Source organism: Eumetopias jubatus, unplaced genomic scaffold (assembly GCF_037043125.1).
Source record: "Eumetopias jubatus isolate StellerSeaLion01/CBP00866 unplaced genomic scaffold, mEumJub1_p1.0 scaffold_4, whole genome shotgun sequence".
In the NCBI taxonomy this organism is placed as follows: Eukaryota; Metazoa; Chordata; class Mammalia; order Carnivora; family Otariidae; genus Eumetopias; species Eumetopias jubatus.
Window position 1 is genome coordinate 7,726,263 of NW_028274810.1, and position 21,282 is coordinate 7,747,544.

General features: G+C 40.2%; 1 protein-coding gene across 1 annotated transcript in view; it reads left to right on the plus strand.

Moving 5' to 3' along the window:
• Positions 1-21,282, plus strand: part of SPAG17 (sperm associated antigen 17) — a 218,652-nt gene that overhangs the window by 186,410 nt on the left and 10,960 nt on the right. Inside the window, exons 35-44 of the mRNA XM_088022251.1 lie at positions 76-206; positions 2,284-2,411; positions 4,811-4,993; positions 5,958-6,071; positions 6,603-6,648; positions 8,529-8,628; positions 8,848-8,895; positions 12,270-12,369; positions 13,302-13,404; positions 15,687-15,815. Of these exons, the coding sequence (XP_087878377.1) occupies positions 76-206; positions 2,284-2,411; positions 4,811-4,993; positions 5,958-6,071; positions 6,603-6,648; positions 8,529-8,628; positions 8,848-8,895; positions 12,270-12,369; positions 13,302-13,404; positions 15,687-15,815 (1,082 nt within the window). The remainder of the gene's footprint in view (positions 1-75; positions 207-2,283; positions 2,412-4,810; positions 4,994-5,957; positions 6,072-6,602; positions 6,649-8,528; positions 8,629-8,847; positions 8,896-12,269; positions 12,370-13,301; positions 13,405-15,686; positions 15,816-21,282) is intronic.

Consider the following 21,282-nt stretch of genomic DNA (forward strand, 5'->3'; position numbering starts at 1 on the left):
TTTCATTTTAAATTCCAAGTTTAAGGAGCACTTTAACTAATACTTCAAGTGGTTTGATTTTATTGCTTCAAATAGGTTTTTTGTCGTTTATGCTGATGGATCAGGAGTGGAACTTCTTCGTGACAGTGACATAGAAGAATACCTATCCTTGGCATATGGAGAATCCTCTACTGTCGTTCTCCAGGAGCCAGTACAGGAACAACCAGGTAGGGAACCCAGAATGTCTGGAAGTCATTGTGTCCCCTTACCAGCTCCCAGCCTCTTTATCCAGTCCACCCCCATGTCAACTCTACTTTCTTCCTTTGCTCACTTTTCAACTCTACTTGCCACCTGGCCATGTCAACCTGTGTCTACAGTTATTTATGTTCATTCCAAGCTTTATCTGAGCATCAACCTATGTAAACTGTGTATGAGTCCTTCTCCTACCTGTAAGCAAATTTGAATCTGTCTTTAGATATGTTAGGTATGTAGCTATGATTCTATTTATGTGTTCCTTTCATCTTGGTAGGAAAAAAAAGAAAAGTGAGATATTGCTTGTAAGTTCATTTTTTTTGCCATTTTGAAGGTGTTGCCTTGATGAATTTAATATAATAAGAAAAGAAAATATGTTTGTTGTGTGAGTTAGAAGGCCAACCTGAAATATAGGATGTTATATATATATATATATATATATATATATATATATTCATTGTGTATATATATTATTCTCATCAATTTTAAAGAAATCAATGTGTGGCTAAAGATTAGAGACACATAATGCATTAAGAAAGAATCATCAGAGGGGCACCTGGCTGGCTCAGTTGGTGGAGCATGCAACTCTTGATCTTGGGATTGTGAGTTTGAGCCCCACATTGGATGTAGAGATTACTTAAAAAAAAAATCTTAAAAAAAAAAAGAAACATCAGTTTATGTCATATGTGTATTTAAACATAGATATAAACTTGGACATCATCTATGTACGAACCAATGTTTTGTATCTAGGTTTCTGTATGTTCCTTTTTTATCTGTTCTATGGTTGGTGGGATATACTTTACACTTATTTATGAATAGGCCTGCATCCCTGCATACTTACATCTTTTAGTGTATCAGTGCACCTGTGCATGATATAGTAAACCTTGCTCTTTGTGAATATGGAAAGTGGGCACTCTGCTTGGTTGTGCAGTGCATGTGTAGAACTATATGAGAATTCATTGCAAATGGCTTTGTTAGTTATTGAACCAGCATCTACTTGATAACCTACAATGTGCCAAACACACTGGCTGGGTATTAGGAATACAGTAGTGAGCTAAAACAGTGTGGATCCTGCCTTCATAGAGCTTAGAGTTTAATGAGAGAGATAGGCATTAATTGTATAGCAAACAATAACTGTGATTATATGATTATCAATTAGGATAAGGTCTTTGAAAGAAAGGAATATGTTTCCATTAGAGCAGGAATCTGATGTAGTCTAGAAGTCTTCCCTGAAGACAGTGGAGCTAAGAACTGGTGGAAAAGTAGCAGTTGATTACAATAGGAGGGAGAGCTTTCTTGGAAGAGACAGTACAAAGTAGAAAGCAAAAATCCATAGAGAAGAGGGAGGAAAAGGCCGAAGGAGCTAATACACAGAAGGAGAAATGGTGTGAGTTGAGGCAGGATGAGAAAATACCGAGGTATCAGTTTTATCTGGCGAGCAGTGAGAGGTCAGAGAAATGTTTAAATCATGGCCTAACATAATCAGTCACTCTGACTGCTAGCGGGATTCATTCGCAGAGTAGATCTGGGTAGAAAAGCTGGTTGTTGCTGTAGCTCAGAACAGGATCTCTCAGACACAAATGATCCAAAGTAGGTCAGTGGGTGAGCTCAAGGGAACCAACAAGACTTGGATGTGGTTTTTGAAGGATGGTAAGGTGTCAATTAATAATTCCAAGTGATCTAAACCCGGTGTCCAGGTGGCGAAAAGCCTCACTTTTCTTGCTTAGATCATAAGGTTCTTAATCACAATCACTGCGTATTGCAGTGTTTGTTGAGGGGCGCCTGGTTGGCTCAGTCGGTTAAGTGTTGGACTCTTGGTTTCTTCTCAGGGCATGATCTCATGGGTCGTGAGATAGAGCCCTGTATGGGGCTCCATGCTCAGTGGGGAGTCTGCTTGAGATTCTCTCTGCCCCTCCCCCCACTTGCACACACTCTCTCAAATAAATAAATAAATCTTTTTAAAAAAGTGTTTGTTGAATTTAGTGAAAACCTATTGAATTTCTCAGAATCTTTTTGATAGAGAAATGATCCTCTGATAACTCTTTGAACCAGGCACCCTGAGCATCACTGTCCTTCGCCCTTTTCATGAAGCATCACCGTGGCTAATGAAGAAAGAATTAGATACAATTGTTCCTCCGAATCTCCAGTCAAGATCATGGGAGACATTTCCCTCCATTGAGGTATAAATTTTTTCTTCTGGAAAGTCACTACCCTTGCATATCCATCCATCAATGTATTGGGGTCTCAGGTCTTCTCCTATATATTCACATATTTTCATTCTTACATAAATTGTTAATGGGCTCCGGAGATTTATATTTGAAGACTTTAACATTTGTAGATTTTAAAGAAATATACCTGACTAGCTAAATCTCAGTTTTATTTCTTTTAGCCTATATTGCAGGCTCAAACATCTTCCTATAGTATGAAAATATCCACTCTGAGTAATGCATGTTCTACCTCTCTTATCATGAAATTACTGATATTATGCAATACAGAAATCTTTCCTTCTCTCATTCCTTATCTGTTAGTTTTAACACACAATTTAGGTCTTTCACACTCCCTTTCTCCCCTAATTTACTAATGTACAGACTGAAACATGTAAGAATAATGTGAAAGGGGGCACCTGGGTGGCTCAGTCAGTTAAGCGGCTGCCTTCGGCTCAGGTCATGGTCCCAGGGTCCTGGGATCGAGCCCCACATCGGGCTCCCTGCTCAGCGGGGAGCCTGCTTCTCCCTCTCCCTCTGCCTGCCACTCTGCCTACTTGTGTTCTCTCTCTATCGCTCTGTCAAATAAAGAAATAAAATCTTTAAAAAAAAAAGAATGTGAAAGATTATACAAAGGATTTGCAACTACAATGTTAAAAAGTAAACACTGTAATTATGTCAGATTAGAGAAGCCCCACCTAAAGTGTTTTTAAAGAATGGAAGAAAACATCTTGAGCAAGAATCATGAAGTCCTGCATCGTGCAAGATTTGACATTTCATTTTGCAAGCAATTTGTGTAATATGTCCAGCATATTTGTCCGATGTTAAATTATTAAATCAATGAAGACATTGATAATATGATCAGAGAGACATACTAGTGTTAGGTAGGGAGGATAATGTTTTTGATGTATAATGAATTTTGCTCCCCTAAACAATCTGGTAATAGCAACGGCACAGATAATGAACACTTAAGATAACAAAGACCTTGGGGCACCTGGGTGGCTCAGTTGGTTAAGCGACTGCCTTTGGCTCAGGTGATCCTGGAGTCCCGGGATCAAGTCCCACATCGGGCTCCCTGCTGAGCAGGGAGTCTGCTTCTCCCTCTGACCCTCCCCCCTCTCACACTCTCTCTCTCTCTCTCAAATAAATAAATAAAATTTAAAAAAATAATAAAAAAAAAGAGTCGCTTTCAGCTCAGGTCATGATCCCAGGGTCCTGCTCAGTGAGGACCCTACTTCTCCCTCTCCCTCTGCCCCTCCCCCCCACCTCATGCTCTCTCTCTCTTGCCCTCTCTCAAATAAATAAAATATTTTTTAAAAAAGATAACAAAGACCTCTTAGTCCTATATTTTAATTTGGTGACTGTAACTAACATGGTGAATGAAGGTGATCTGAATTCTAGTCCTGAGTCTACCAATTATTAATGTGGGATTTGGGACAAGTCACGGTGGACCTCTACTTCCTTATCTGAAAAATAAAAAGGCCACACCAAATGGCTCACTCAGGCTATACCCAAGTTGAAAGTAGTGCTTCATGACCAATAATATGCCACATCTAAGATTCATGAAGGAAGCTCATTCTCTTCCTCTGCAACTCCTATAGCAATGACGTTCTATGCCCAGTAGCAGTGGCTCTGCCCAGGCAAGCCTCTGCGTGGTTATCTCTGACCATGTATCAGACATGGAACAGCAGCTTACAGTGAAGCACATCATACACTCTATAGGACATAGGGCATCAAAGCACAGTACTCCTGAAAATCAGTTACAAGGATAACATAAAGATGTGAGTCGGCTCTGCGGCAGACATTTGTGCCCAAGAGACCTTGGAAAGACTCTGGAAGCATGTTTAATCTAGAGTGAGCTCAAAGACCACCCAAATCTATGGGATGATTTCTCTTTCAATCTCTCTAGGTCAAAATGAACATGAAAACAGAAAGTTCAAGGCTGCTTATTCCAAATGTCTTAGGCTACTTGTAGGTAGTAAGCAATAGTCACATGCATTTGGCATAAGCTAAGCTACATTTCCATGATACCACATTGCTTACTACTCCCCTAAATGCTATTCAGTGGGACATAATGCAGCAGGATTTTAAAATATCCAGATTCCTGGTAACACATATAAAGAGGAAAGCTTGCCCAGTTCTGTTACCAATTTTCCTTATATTTGAGAAACATTTGGGGAGCAGGGATTTTTTTTTTTTTTACTATTGCATTCCCTAATAAGTAGTTCCTTGCCTGGTATCTATATAAATAAGGGTTCAGTAAAAATAATAATAATAATAATAATAATAATAATAATAAATTAAATAAATAAATAAAATTAATGTTAAAACTTTTTTTCTTTTTGATGGTGGTTTTTGCTTTGTTTTGTTAACAGAAAAAAACTCCTGGACCTCCATTTGGCACTCAGATTTGGAAGGGCCTTGACATTGGGTCCAAACAGTTAGTAAGTGCCCCAGCCCCTATACTCAAGAGCCCCAAAGTGCTACAGATGCGCCAGTTCATCCAGCATGAGGTCATAAAGGATGAGGTGAAATTGAAGTTGCAGATTTCCCTTAAGGTAATGGAATTCACATTAACCTGACCCAGAAGAATCAGGAACAGGGCAATTATTCCTCTTGGTTTCCTGAGGAACCTGATATTATGTAATTCTACCAATATTTATCTAATGCAACACATGAATGTCAATTTTCCAGAGGGTAGGAGGTTGAGAGGTAGAAAATACTTAATGGTTCCCATAAGGTATAGGAAGTATTGAGGCATGAGACATTGAAAAGATAAATAACTTATACATGTGATTGCTATATAGAGTCCTCCTTCTTTCTTACTGTATGGGAAACTGGTTTAATGACCTCTGGAAAAAGGTAGAGCTGTTTATTAATCTGATACTTGTCCATGGAAGAAAAGCATTGTTGGTTTTTGGAAATGGTCTAAGAATTTGTAAATATATAGTCAGTTGTGTCAGCTATATCTGTACCATCTCAGTGTCTACTTTGTTAACTGTCTCAAAACAAGATCATATGCTTTTTGTTTATGGTTATATACCCAGCACCTTGCATAGAGCAGGGGACCATTTATTTATGAAAATAGGTACCTATGGAAAAAGTAAAGTATATTTCTCTTGAAAGCAAAGGCATGGACAAAACCTAAACTTACATTCATAGAAGAATCATAAAGACTATCCCTGGAGAGGACTCTAGAAACCACCTAACCCAAGTCTGTGCATTTTATTGATGAGGACACTGGAGCATAGAGTCAGAAGCCTGGCCTCTCTGGGGTCTTCATACAGTTCTAATATCTTGTGGCCCTCCAAGCTTTGCCTTTGGACTTTTCAGGTCTTTGCTAATTAATATAATTAAGGAAAAGGTTTTCCAGATTGCTTGATTAGTAACTGGTTTGTTGAGCATTGCAAACTTACATATTCTTACTCATTTTGTAGTATTTCAAGTTGATGTTGACTATTTTGGTGTTTCTTTCTACCTTATTTCTGTTTTATATTGATTTATTTTATTCGGCCGATTTAGGATTATATAAACTATATTCTAAAGAAAGAAGACAAGCTACAGGAAATGACCGTGAAAGATTCCAGAACTGAGGAGGAGAGGGGCAACGCCGCAGATCTCCTCAAGCTAGTTATGGTGAGAAAGAAATATTTTATGTACCAATATTTTTACTGTTGTTTCAATATTAGGTGCCGCAAGACAAAATATTACAACTAAAGCTGTTTCTGCCACTTCTATGGAGCCTTTGCTCCCTTCTTATAATTTCTTATTTCTGGGGAAATCTGACTCCTCATGTACTGGATTTTCCAAATGCTTTTTAGGCTTTTCCTTAAATCATAAATAATTGTGAAGGCTCTTAAATAGAAGTTTATATTGTCTTCTGAGAAATTGATGTTCATCAAAATGTTGAATGAATTAATTAATGAAATAGGAAGAAGGAAGAAAAAGGAATTTCTACAACTTAAAATGATTTGCATTTTAAAATATTTGTTAAGTGAAAAGAATGGCTAAAAAAATCTAATAAGTTTTGTATTGGCATTAAAAAACTAATTCATTTTATAGTAGTTTCCATGAAAGATCTATTGAGCACATGAAGAATGCTTTTAAGCAAAGTGAGTTTGTATGTAATATAATCATCATGATTAAGGAATTCTATCTTCATTTCAGTCATTCCCTAAAATGGAAGAAACTACAAAAAGTCATGTAACTGAAGGTAACTACTTTAATATTTTAACTTTAATATTTTTCTGCAAAATATTTAAAAATCTTAAATACACTTTTAAGTCATTCCTTCATCTGATAGCAAAGTACCACGTACATATTTCTGTTGCCATATTGGCCATGTTGTATTGTAATGATTTTTTACATATTTTTTCTGCCTAAATTGTGAGATCCTTGAAAACCGTGACTGTCTCTAATTTATTTTTAAATTTGATTTGTTGAATGGAAACAGTTGACATTTGATGTTTATGTTAACCTCAGCTTGTATTTCCAACATAGCTAAGATTCAAGAGAGACACAGTCAACCAGCCAACACTCTCCTCCTGGCACACACACACACACACACACACACACACAGAACTTTTGAGCAACTATAGTTATCACCAAAACTTTGCAATATATATATAAATATATATATAAAATCTCAAGCAGTCTAAGAAAATAGCCTCATTCAAAGCATATTCATTTGGGGAATATACAGCCCCAGCAAACTTACTTATATGATTTCATAGTTCACAACAGACAAGCCCGGAACAATTTGGTGGTTTGGGATTTTCTTTTCCTTTTCTATTCTGGCCATATGACAAAGGTCAGAAACTGGCAGGCATAGGTTTCATTTAGCCCACAGATGTGTATTATGTGTCCCCCACAGTGTTTGGCTTGCACACTTATTTTTGTTTATCTGAATTTTCCATCTCCTGAAATGTGACATTACCACATAGTGACGTTTGGCTGAAGATGATTAACAGCTGCCCCTTTAGAACGACCATGAACAGAAGAATCGATCACAACCCTCAGTTGCCACTCTGTTGTCACTCTTTCACCTGGGAAGCCCATTATACTAGGATTGTCAGTTTAGCAAATAAAAATACAGAAGGCCCAGTTAAATTTGAATTTCAGATAAACAACAAGTAACCTTTCAGTATTAAGTTTATTCCATGTTAGATTTGGGACATACTTATACTAAAAAATTATCTGTTGCTCATCTGAAGTTCAAATTTAACTAGATGCCCTATACTTTATCTGGGATCTCTACCTTGTAGCATTTGAATTTGTAACCTGTGGCATGAGGGAACAATCACCATAGAGGTAAATGGGTAGGTTGCCTAATAATGAAGGACGAACTAAATATATTTTTCAAACATACAAACAAACAGACACAAGAGTCAAATAAGATCTTGCATGCTCACAGCTGCCCTTGAAATATTAAGAGTGGTGATTTTCAGTCAATGCTCCCCAAAGTATTTCCCAAAACACTCATTTATGAAATGGCTGCACCAAAAATGAATTTTATGATAAGTTTGGATAATCCTGTATATTGCCTTATTTTTTAGAGAGCCACAGTGTAAATTAACAAAACATATTTAACCTTGTATAAATCAGTGTTTCCCAAGCTCATATAACCATAAAATATGGAACCTTTTTAATTTTTTAAATCTTTGTCAACATCCCACTGAGACCATGTTCTGAGGAATAGGCTCAAATTATCAAATAACTATTGTATTATGTTCATATCCACAGATTTTTTTAGAAAAACAATTTCAACAAAATGGTTAATTTTTTTAAAGTTTTGGTGTTTTAGATATGAAGAAATTCAGTTAAGTAAAACACTGATTCCCCTAATGCTGTGGGATAAATGAGAGGTCACTACATTTTACATATTGACAATAAGATGTGTGTTCTCTCATAGGCTATTTCCTAAAAGTGGTCTGGTTTACTGTTATATTACAGCTCTGTCATGGAAATTCTAGAAAACACTTGATAGATTAAATGTAGGCTCTTAGAAACCCTCTCAAGTGAGTAGTCGGGCACTGACCATGCATTGTGCCACCAAGAAGTGAGGATAAAAGTTAAATTTGTCTATTTTTAAAGTTGCAGCCCACCTAACCGATTTATTCAAGCAATCTTTGCCTACTGCTCCAAAACGTCTGCCAGAAACACTGGATTCAGGTTTCTTTGAAAAGAAATGGAGGTAAGCTCATCCCATAATGTGTTCCAGTTAGTGTGAAGCATACAGTGACTGAGGAAATGGAGAGACAGTGTCCTAACTCTGGGGGATGACATCAGTGAACTCTCAGACTTTCATCTCCTACACTGTCAACAGTTTATCATACAGTGGAGGTTTTTCTTGTATTTTTGTAAGCTGAGAGCATTGCCCTTGTCCATCATACTTTCCTTTCCTTTCCCCCAGGTACACAACACAAGCAAAGCACTGGAAAGAAAAGTTGGCACAAAAGAGGTAATTCTATGTTGAAGTATATCTAAGCATGTGAAAAGGCCCAGTTTTGTGGGGTCATGGAAATGGGATAGGTTGAAAGGTCCTACCATCCAGGCTCTCTGCTCTTATTTGAATCTCTTCTACATTTTTCCAAGTGGTTACTCAGCTTATGAGTGAGGATGTCCACCAATTCTAAAGGCAGCCCGTTTGACTGTTACATAGATCCACTCCTTTTCATAAGCAAGAAAGTTCTCAGGTACTCTCCGTGCTCTGTTAATTCTAATCTACTAATAAATATCCTAGAACTTAATGCAGAGCCTAGTCATAAGCCTTCAAGGTTCTTATAATTCAGATGAGGAATGTGCGCTAAGCATTATGTGCTTTGGTTTCCTTTTATTCCTAGCTGAGGATACCACCCCATCAGGAAAGGAAGCCAGATATATTTACTGAGTATATAGTAGTACATATGGTGTACTGTTGCGCACATTTGCATGGCTCCTCTCCACAGTGACTGGAGGAAGGATGAAGATTCTTCTTCATAAAAATGTCTGGGTTACCTTGTAGAATGTGTGGGAGAAGTGATGAGATAGGACCCTCCGTCTATGGGCCACCCCTATATTCAAGGTCAAACTAGAAGGTATGTATTGTCTCATAGAATATCCCTGAAAGGAGTTCTAAGAGACCGGTGACAATGATTGCCTATGGGGAAGGAGATGGAGAGGTTAGAAGACAGTGTGGGATGCAGACCTCCTTTTTATTACATACTCTTTAATACTTCCTGAATTATGTGCGTGTGTTATCCTTTCACATTTAAAACATTTTTGAAACATTAACAATTTTAGATTTTAACCTACAGGAAGATAATGGCAGGCCAACGAAAATTTTTGAAGAAGAAAGTAAAACGCATAATGAGATTTGTGTCATAGAAAGAGAAGTGTTGGCAGCATGGAAATGGATCTGGGGAGGAGGGTTAGGAAATGAGAGAGTTTCCGGGAAATGGAGGGTGATCAACAAGTGTCAGATTCTGTGGAGGAATCAGAAAGGAGAATGAAAAGAGGAATTTGGGTTTATCACCTGGGAGATTTATTTTGTGAGAGTAGCTCTAAGAGCCTGTAGGCAATAGGCCACACTGCCATAGACTGAGGAATGAATCAGGTGAGGCAGTAGAGAGAAGATATTTTAATAGGAAATTAAAGTTGTTTAAGTAAGATGATATTTTGATTTGGTCAGTATTTTCTGACAGGCCAGCTAATATAAGAGAAAGGGCACTAGTCTCAGAGCCAGTGGACCTAGAGTCAGTTCCAGTTTGATTACTTACAGCTGAATGATGCTCACTGGTTGTTTTATTTTTTTTCATAATTTTTTATCGTTATGTTAATCACTATACATCATTAGTTCTTGATGTAGTGTTCCATGATTCATTGTTTGTGCATAACACCCAGTGCTCCACGCAGAATGTGCCCTCTTTAATACCCATCACCAGGCTAACCGATCCCCCCACCCCCCTCCCCTCTAGAACCCTCAGTTTGTTTTTCAGAGTCCATTGTCTCTAATGGTTCGTCTCCCCCTCCGACTTACTCCCCTTCATTCTTCCCCTCCTGCTATTATCTTCTTTTTTTTCTTAACATATATTGCATTATTTGTTTCAGAAGTACAGATCTGTGATTCAACAGTCTTGTACAATTCACAGCACTCACCATAGCACATACCCTCCCCAATGTCTATCACCCAGCCACCCCATCCCTCCCACCCCCACCACTCCAGCAACCCTCAGTTTGTTTCCTGAGATTAAGAATTCCTCATATCAGTGAGGTCATATGATACACGTCTTTCTCTGATTGACTTATTTCACTCAGCATAACACCCTCCAGTTCCATCCACGTCGTTGCAAATGGCACGATCTCATTCCTTTTGATGGCTGCATAATATTCCATTGTGTATATATACCACCTCTTCTTTATCCATTCATCTGTCGATGGACATCTTGGCTCTTTCCACAGTTTGGCTATTGTGGACATTGCTGCTATAAACATTGGGGTGCACGTACCCCTTCGGATCCCTACATTTGTATCTTTGTGTTAAATACCCAGTAGTGCAATTGCTGGATCGTATGGTAGCTCTATTTTCACTGGTTGTTTTAGTTCAGTAAAATTTACCTCAGGAATTCAGTGTGCTTATCTGTTAAATGAGGATGATTGGGCCATTTAATACCTGAAGTATCTTTCAGCTCACACATTAGGTGGCTAATAGCTGACTAGTATATGCACTTATCAAGATCATGGGCTTGGAGGCAGGCAACCTGGGTTTTAATTCAGACTTCACCTCTTACTAGTTATATGATTTAAGGTAGTTTACTTACCTTTTCTACACCTTGATGTTTTGACCAGTAAAATGGGGATAATAATAGTAACTCATAGAGTTAGTGTAAGATTAGATGTGTAAAGTACTTGGTAAAATTTCTGGCATGTGAACCTAAAAATGAGAACTATCTCGGATAAGATTAGGTTCAGCTACATTTAATAGACAACCCCCCTAGTCAATGCTTTTACAAGAAAGAAGTTTACCTTTCCTGATGTAAAAGAAGTCAGAAGTGGGCAGTCCATGGTAAGTAGCACCACAACATTGTCAGGAACTCAGATTTCTTTTTTTTATTGTTCATCAATCCTAGCACATGATTTCCATCTTCAGGTTTGCCTCATGGTTGCAAAATCACTGCTGCAGCTGCAGCCATTTCATCCATATTTCAGGAAGTAGGAAAAGAGATGAGACAAGGACAAAGGGAAAGCCTCTCTGCTGTGTCAGCCCTCTTTAAAGGCTATCTGGAGTCTTACCCAGTGGCTTCAGTTTCTTGTCATTGGCCTTCCCTGTATATAGGAAAGGCTGGGAAGCAAAGTTTCTAGCTGGTGTATCACCTCCCCAATATAGGGTTCTGATATTGGAAATACAACTAGCAGGGTTATCATGATTGCTTTTATTTTACTTTGTAATCACTGATCACACTAGTCATAAACCATTCCTTAGGTTTGGGTTTTAGCTTTTGTTACCTCTCCTCCTGAAATTGTAGAAATCAGTAGAATCAAACTGGTATTTAAACCTCAGAGAATTGAAAGACATGCGAAAAAGGTCAACCATGTGGATTTTAGTCTTTTGAGATCAACTGTAAAAACACACTACCACCTGGCATCATTATTTCCTATCTTAAAGGAAAGTCTGATTTCTGAAGTAGGAAATGTGACTGATTCTAGAAGGAGCAGAAAATGAACCGAAGCAAACTGACAAAAAAATTTTCTGATGAGTTAATTCTTACCAGTTTTAGTGTTGGTGATTCCATTTTCTACAGGAATTAAAGCTAAAATTCTGTGTCTTCTTTTTATCATTATGGAAATATCAACCAGGAAGGAAATTGAAAACACACAAAACTACCTAATGGAAATTAGAAACAAAGTAGTATCACCCTACTTCAAATCTGAATTGAGCAAGTTCTGTCAGTCTCAGGTAATTGAATGTAATTAACAACAATTGAATAAGAGTCTTTACAAAAGTTGATGCAATGCATATGTCATTATGTAATCAACCTTCCCTGACGTTTCTTTCCTGCATCAGCCCAACTGACTTTACCTTTCATCAAATCCATGTCCTCACAAGGATATGAGAGGGAAAACTAATTTCAGGTCTTGCACCTAAGGAGAAGTTTGCTGCCAACGTATTACTTACCACTCCACCTCTCTGCCTTGCATTGTCACTATTAATTACCCTCTCCCATCTCTTTTAAGCCCTTTTTTGGGTCAAATTCTCCCTATTGTTATCCTCTTATAGATTCCATTTTGAAGTTTTTATTCCATTAAAATTTCTGCACCCGTCTGCTACTGAAATAGCACTAAATGATTACAAGTTCTTGGAAGCCCATGGAGACAGAGCACCCCTCTTCTATGAAACCTTGACACTCTCAAACAAAGTGAATATTTTCATGTGTTTTGAGCTCCCTATATTGCTATGGATTCTCCAGATTCTATTATTAACCAAAAGCTGCCTGAGAAGTTATGACAGATTGACAAAATCTAGAACTGAGTTAAACAGTCTCTTGGAAAACTTTTATTTTTTTTTAATTTTATTTATTTATTTATTTGAGAGAGAGAGAGAGAGCACATGAGAGGGGGAAGGGTCAGAGGAAGAAGCAGACTCCCCGCCGAGCAGGGAGCCCGATGCGGGACCCGATCCCGAGACTCCAGGATCATGACCCGAGCCGAAAGCAGTTGCCCAACCAACTGAGCCACCCAGGCGCCCGAAAACTTTTAGTTTGCAAACTTTCTTTTCAGAGCCTAAAAAAAATATTGCTTTCATCATTGCTTGTCAATTTAATGTGCTTGCGGCAATTGCCTTCCAGGCTTGCATAAGTCTAAAGTAAGTCTTTTGGCTTTTCCTTTCAGTTTAATTATCTGGACACTCTTTCTAAAAACTTGCCTCCTTTTCCAAAGAGAGAGGAAGATACAAACAAAGCAACTCCTCAGAATACATCCGATCTTCATCCAGGTAATGTGTTCATGGAGCTGATATTCCTGTTAATGTGCTTAAAAGAAGAATGCCCAACAGTAGCCTCTTAAAACATAGCCAATTCCTACCACCTTTTGTCCCAGTACTAGCTAATGGCATAACCTATTGTGACTTGTAGATTACAAATTTGGCTGAGTTATTTGAGGAAACCAAGATATAAATAAAATGTAGTTTTCATCCTGTATGCTTAAAATTTACCTAAAAACATTTAGAAGACCTGATTAATGTACAAACCAAGGGAGTAATGAAAGATTGGTGGAGAACAAGGCAAAAATGCAGGCTCGAGTTATCACCTCACATAATACCTAATTATAAGGAGGAAAATGTGTCTTTACAATGGAGAGCTGTGGCATTTTCCACCTTAACCAAGTGATCAAATTTCTACCAGTTGTGACAGCCTAGCATTAGGTGTTTTCTCATGTAATGCAATATGAAGTGCCTAGGACCTATGTAGAATTCTTGCCCCAAATCCTTAACCTGAATTTAACCAAGAGAAAACAATCAGACAAATCCAGAATGTAGATATTCTGTGAAATAACTGTCCTGAGCTCTTCAAAAAAGTCGATGGCATTAAAAGAAAAAAAAAATAGGATAATTGTTCTATATTAAAAGAGACTAGGGGCACCCGGCGGCTCAGTCGGTTAAGCGGCTGACTCTTGATTTTGGCTCAGGTCATGATCTCAGGGTTCAATCGCCACATTGGGCTCCCCACTCAGCATGGAGTCGGCTTGAGGATTTCTCTCCCTCTCCCTCTGCGCCCCCCACTCTCTCTCTCTCTCAAATGGATAATCTTAAAAAAAAAAAGAGAGAGGGACTTAAGAGGCATATAAACTACATGCTATACATAAATTTGGATGCTGTATTGAGAAAATAAAGAGCTATAAAAGATATTTTGGAGCAACTACACAAGTTTGAATAGAGGACTATATAGTTGAGGGCATTGTGGAATATCTTTGAGTATTCTTGGGTGTGATGACGGTGTTATGGATATGTAGAACAATGTCTCCATTTCAAGAGATGCATGTTGGAGAATCTAGGGATGAAATGGAATTTAGTCTTTCTCTTTAATAAACTGGGTAAACTACCCAGATAGAGGAGTTTTCTAGTGCACCGTACAATACAGAGGCTCAACTGCCTGGAATGAGCACATCCAAAGAAAACATCTGATTACCACAGAGTTTGCAAAGAGTAAGGCTGGAACAATGACTTAGACACAAGATGGGAGAAATCAGAGATGAAGGCTGATGGTGCTGGTGCCCATCTGCTCCCAGGCAGACAACTCTAATCAGTGAAGCCTACTGTCCCCTTGAAAGGGGGCAATGCCACACGTTCCTCAACAATCCTCCAGGCAGCCACCAGCATTCAGCCAGGGTGGCCCACCTACAAGTTGAAATGTATTTGCATCCCCAGTCCTTGATAGATTTGTTTTTTAAGATTTATTTATTTGAGAGAGAGAGCAGGGGGAGGGGCAGAGGGAGAGAGAGAATCCTGAAGTAGACTCCTCTCTGATTCTGGACTCTGGGCTTGATCCCAGAACCCTGAGATGATGACCTGAGCCGAAATCAAGAAGGGGACATTCGGGGAGCCTGGGTGGCTCAGTGGTTAAGTGTCTGCCTCCGGCTCAGGTCATGATCCCAGGGTCTGGGGATGGAGCCCCACATTGGGCTCCCTGCTCCGCGGGAAGCCTGCTTCTTCCTCTTCCACTCCCCCTGCTTGTGTTCCCTCTCTTGCTATCTCTCTCTGTCAAATAAATAAATAAAATCTTTAGAAAAAAAAAAAGAGTGGGACATTCAACCAACTGAGCCACCCAGGGACCCATTGATAGATTTATTTTAAATTTGCTTCATGTTGTACTTAGATATAGTTTAATAAAGAGCTACATTGTCATAATAATGAATGGATTTAAGATTGGAAACTTTTTTTAAAAAATCACATCTCATTTACTCTTGCTACGTAAAAGTAAGCTAAATTACTTGGTCTCTGCTTCATAGCCCAACCAAGATAACTACTGCGTTATCTTATAGAACCAGCTAACTCCCGGGGAATGTGTTCTTTGCAGATACTGTCCTGTTCGTTAATGGCAGACATTGCATCATATAATGAAGAATCTCTCCCTCTGACTGGCCTTCTTCCATTTCATCTTTCTAAAGGCAGGGATGGGGGAGCACCTTGTTTATTGTAAAGAAGAATAAAAACATCAGTAGTCCCTGTATCATTGGCCAGACTATCACTTATTATAATATTTGTTTGGAATTTTCTAGATGGTCAGCCAGATTCAGAAGAGGAATCCCCACAATCCCCACTGGGTCTTCCAAAACTGAAGAATTTTGTGAATATCAAGGAGTATGCTGGCCAGAACCAAACTGAAAATTTAGAAAAACCTACTGAAGGTATGGTAGTCATTTGCTTTATCTCATTCTTTCTCAAAACTGAACATTATGTCTTTTGGGACTAGGGAAGATGGCACTGGGAGCTGAGTGTGTGGTTTGTGGTTACAGAAAAAATTCTAAAGGGTCACAGATCCTGAGCTAAAGAACTTTATAAGGCTTCTTAGCACATCAAAGTATCTCAAAAAATATTTTAAGAATGACTGCAAGTCCCAGATTGAAAGGAAAAGATGGGAAATATGTTTTTCTAGATTGTTATTGTATTCTATTTCTTTATCTTATATTATTATTTATTTTATTTTAATTAATTTATTGCCTTATTTGATTTTATCCCTCCCGGATCTGAGAGCTTGCCTTATTTACTAAAGATCAGGAACCTGGTAGCTTTTATGAAGCAGTCAGTAATTTGGTAGTTGGACTCAGATTTACCTACCATTTCAGTGCTTTCTTGATCTGCAGGTGCTAGAAGAGAAACAAAGAGTCTCTGTCTTGTGCAGCACGTCATCTCATCGAGGTAGCAGAAATTAAAGTATGGAATAATACAAAGTAATTGTAGTACAGGGGAATCACATCACACTGATTTCACTGAAGTTAATTCAACTTTATGGTTAGTCAGAAAAAAGAAAAACAGAGTAATTTAAATTGTGTAGGTGGATTTGCACTTCTTGATGCCTGTGGACATGGTGCATAGTGGAAGTGAGCTGGGAGTCTGCCAGTAGGTCTTAATTACCTCTTACAGAGGGAACATCTGGCCACATTCTTGGGTAACTTAAGGGATTTCCCTTTTGCCTTCCTGATTTTAAAGTTATCTCTTGTATAATGTTTATTCATTTAGTGGATAATTTGCTCAATACCTGTTGTGCACCAGGCATGTTCTAGGCACAGAAATCCAAGAGTTAAGAGGCTAACGTCTTACAGATCTGTGCCTTCTATGGGCAGACTTAGACAATAAGTAAGTAAGCAAATGAAATAGATAAATTCAGACTGCTTAGCACAGAGTAAAACCATATATAATGTATAGAGAGTGTCTTGGGGAGAGGGACGGCATTTCATTAGGGGGTGAGAAGGCCCCTCTGGGAGAGGACATCTGAGCTTAGACAAAATGACAAGAAGGAGCCAGCCATGCTGGGTTCCCCACTGGGGGAGGGGAATGGTGCAAGTAGTGGGAACAGCAAGTATGAAGACCCTTAGGGGAGAAGCAGCAGAAAAATGGGCATAGAGCTAGAAGAAAATGAACAAAGGAAGAAGCAAAGGAAGGTGAGGTCAGAGGGAGGGGTAGAGATAAGACGGTGATACCGCATAAGGAGCTTTGGGTTTTAGACTAAGTGTAGTTTGTAGTCAAGCACTGCTGGAAGATTTTGAATAGGGTAGGTACATCACTAATTTCTATTTTTACAAGATCATCCCAGTAGCTGTGTGGATAATAGCTCATGGTGAGGAAAGGGGGAGCGGACAGGTAGAAACAGTGGTGGGGGAGGAAGCCACGGAGGCAGGACACGTGAGCCCCGGCCGAGACCTGACCAGGGCAGTGGAGGCAGAGAAGGTGGGAAGCAAATTAACTGGAACCATATATTCTGGAGGTAGAGCCAACGGGACTTGCTGGTCCACTGGATGTGTGGCTGAGGAATGTTCCCAGGGTATGTACCGCGTGACCAGTCACCAGGCTGAGAATGTGTCATTGTAACAAGTTTCAGGTGATGCCAATGTTGCTGGTATAGGATCACACTTTGAGAACCATGGCCCTAAGGCAAACTGTAGAATGTAAAAATCAGGCGGAAGAGGGGCCACAAAAGGCTACTGAGAAGAAGCCAGTGAGGTAGGAGAAAAACAGGAGCATGAAAGGGCCCTGGGAGGCCCAGTGAGATGTGGAATACCCACAGGACTGGGTAAAATGGAGACAGCTGGTGATTTTGGCAAGAGCACTCTCAGGACATGGAGGAGCCTGAAGCCAACTGAGGTGGGCTGTGGGCTATGTATGGAAGAGGTGAAGAAGAACCGGCAGCAGGAATGCATAGCTTCCCCCAGGAGATTTGCTGAAAAGAAGAGAGAAATGGCATTGCAGCTGGCGGCAGATGCGTGACCAAGGGAGAGATGTAAAAAAATTAGATGTACGGGAGGATGTTGATTTGCAAGCAATAATCCAATAGCGAGAGAGAACTTACAACGCAGGAGGAGGAAGCCTACTTGTAGGAGAGCAAAGTTCTATAGAAGGTGAGAGGATATGACATTTGGGGCAATCCCTGAGTGGGATGACCTTGGATATAAGTAGGGCCACCTCATCCATAGTGACAGGAGAGAGGAGAAGGAATATGGGTACACTGGCAGGTGGGTTTGCATGTTTGGTATGCGGCAGATGAGTGAGTCTGATGGCAGAGGAGTGGGTATAACAATAGAATAGAAAGTCCATTCCAGAGAAACAGGGAAGCAAAGCAGGAAGGGGTGACAAATTGTTTCAGGTGACAGTGTCAGTTGATTAGAGGTGTCAGCGAGGTCAAATGTTGTGTGCTAGATACTATGGAGTAATGAGCTAGAAGATTAGGAGGTTTTTACCTAGAGAGGAAAGCAGGAACAGATTCTGAAAACGGTAACATTATTGGTGTGGGTGAAGTCGAGATTCTACCATGGGAGTTTCTGGGTGGAGAAGTGCAGGGTGCTGAGTGGGTTGTCCAGGTGATGTCACCGAGAGGTGAACTGGAAGTCCATCCAGGGTATCAAGATCTCCAGGGAATCCAGAGAACGATTGAGAGGTCAGCAGATGACAGGTACATGGGGACGGCATAGGGAATACAGTCTGATAGCATGAGCTTCTGAGAAACAGGAGTTTTTGAAGAAGGAAAAAAAGTCTTTGAAACGAGGACACCTATCGCACCCCTAGGCTCGGAGATTCTGAAATGAGAGAAAATAATGCAACTCGCTGAAAGTAGTAAATTACATTTTGATTTAAACAATACAGTTTAAGGAAGTTCAGAATAGGAAGAGAGTGGGGGAAAGCTCTCTGGGAGAGCTAGCCTAGAAGAGATTGGATTTCAGAGGTTTTAAGATTTAAGATTGGATCACTGAGAAAACCCTCATTTTACTTGAGGAAACTGAAGCCTAGAGGAAGTCAAGCAACATCTAAAATCATACAGCAAATCTGGGAGGGCAAGAAAATGAGGTTTTGGACTCCTCAATTTCTATATTTTATTATGCTGCCCTCTGGATGTAGGAAGAAGGAAAGAATATTTTATACCAAAAAAAAAAAAAAAAAAAGCGGGGGGCAGGGGGGTAATGTGTTCCAAACCCTGAAGGTAGAAATGAACTGGAAACTAGCATAAATAGTTCAGTGGTTCTTGTTTGGTCATCAGTAGAGTCAGATAGAGGAGGACTGGATTTTGTAAAATAAAAATGTACTTGGCATTTGCTGCAATAAAATTGTATAAACCCCATAGCGGTTTAAAACAAGCATTTTAAGGGTTTGGAGTTTGGGGGTGGGTGTGGGACCCTCTGTTCCAGGCTTCAGGTTGGACACACTGGGGGCCCCACGAGGCCCCTGAGATCTGAGTGTGCACCTCCCATCCCAAATCCACACTCGGTGACATCACACTGAGAGCTTGAGTCAGCCAGGCAAGCAATCAGCAAATACTGCAAATGTGCAAAGTGTCCAAACCAGAGCAGTTTTTCTCCAGAGAAGCAGTTGTTAAACTTTTACCAGCACTCCAACGGCTGCAGGTGAAATGTGGGGGTATCCGAGCTCCCAAATGAAAGGAGCTGCCATCCCCCGGGACTAGCTGCTCCCAGGGCAGAGGGGCGAAGCTCAAGAGAGGTGAGTGGAAATGCGCACTGCCCTGCACAGCCTCTGCTTGGAGCTGGCCCCCTGCCCCTTACCCATACTCTCACTGGTCAGCTCAAGTCCTGTAGCAGAGCTCAATGTCAGCGGGGCAGAGAAATAGGCTCCACCTGCAGGGAAGACATGCTCAGAGAGGAAGCAAATAAAGCCATGCCCTGAGAGGAAGGGGAAAAAATTTTTGTGAATAGATACTATAGTCTGCCTCAGCGTAGAAATGGGGAGCCATGACAGCTTCTGATTCAGGGAGGGTCAGGCCCTGATGTCATATTCAGATGATACCACTAAAGGACCATCCCAATTCAAATATTAAAGTACCTCTGTATCAGCTGCTTCAAGACCCTCTAGTACTCCTCTCCCCTCTTTCAATCCCTCCTGAAGCCCAGGGGCAGCTCAGTCAGTGGGGTGATCATGCATCTGTATTATGGGAGGCAGCATGGTACGGAGCAGAGCTAAGACTCCAGGCTCTACCTGGCTCCTTCGAGAAGAGATGTGTAACTTTGGGCACACTCTCTAACCCCTCTGTCTCTTCCCGTTTCCTCTTCTGTAAAGGGGGAAATGATGGTATATACATCACGGCATTGTCAGGATTAAATGAGTATCTGTAAGATGCTTTTTTAGAGTAGTGCCTGGCACGTGATAAATGCAGTATCAGTATTTACTATTAATAACAACAGTATGAGCGATTAATTAGAACCCATTAGACTGGTAAAATGCATTCACATAAAACAGTAATATGCATATGGTAGGCATACAAACAAAAAGACACGTCAAGCCATTAGAGTGGTTGCATATGTCGGAAATGGTGACCAAAGAGAATAAAATACATTAAAAAACTGCTCACTGAGCTCCCTCACCAGAGATTTTGATTGTTTTGGTCTGTAATAGGGGTCATCTGGCAAGTGTCCTGGGAATCTCTATTTTTCTAGAAATAGCCCAGGAGCTTTATGATGCATGGATGAGTTTGGGATACACTGGGGTAGTTGTCTAGGAAAAACTCACTATTCATATAGAACGCTTCTGTGACCAGATGTGGGGGGGAAGGGTTTCCCACACCAAGGAATTCCACGACACCAACTGGGTGTCCTACAATTTACTTCAATTTTGACACTAACCACAGTTAGTGCAGACCTTCCAGGTTAAGGGCTCAGTCCCATAAGTCTGTCCCCCAACTTCAGATGCCAGTCACAAGTCCAGGCTATCACCTGTGCTTCTGACCAGACAGCTATAAATTGGAGTTCCCAGGACCCCCTTCTAGGGTTTTACAATTTGGTAGAACTCATATATTATTATATAAGGGATGTGATAAAGGGCACAGATGAAGAGCCAGATGAAGAGGTACGTAGGGTGAGGTCTGGAAGGGTCCAGCACACAAGCTTCTCTCCCTGTGGAGTTGGGGTGCAAACCCTCAAGGCACATGGATGTGTTCACCAACCCAGAAGCTCTCTGAACCCCACACTGTGGGGATTTTTATGGCGGATTCACCACACAGGCATGATCAATCACTAACTCAATCTCCATCTCCTCTCTCCTTCCCAGAGGATGAAGGTGGGACTGGCAGTTCCAAGCTTCTGATCATGGTTTGGTCTTCCTGGTAAATAGCCCCCATCTTGAAACCATCCAGGAGCCCACCAAAAGTAGCCTCAT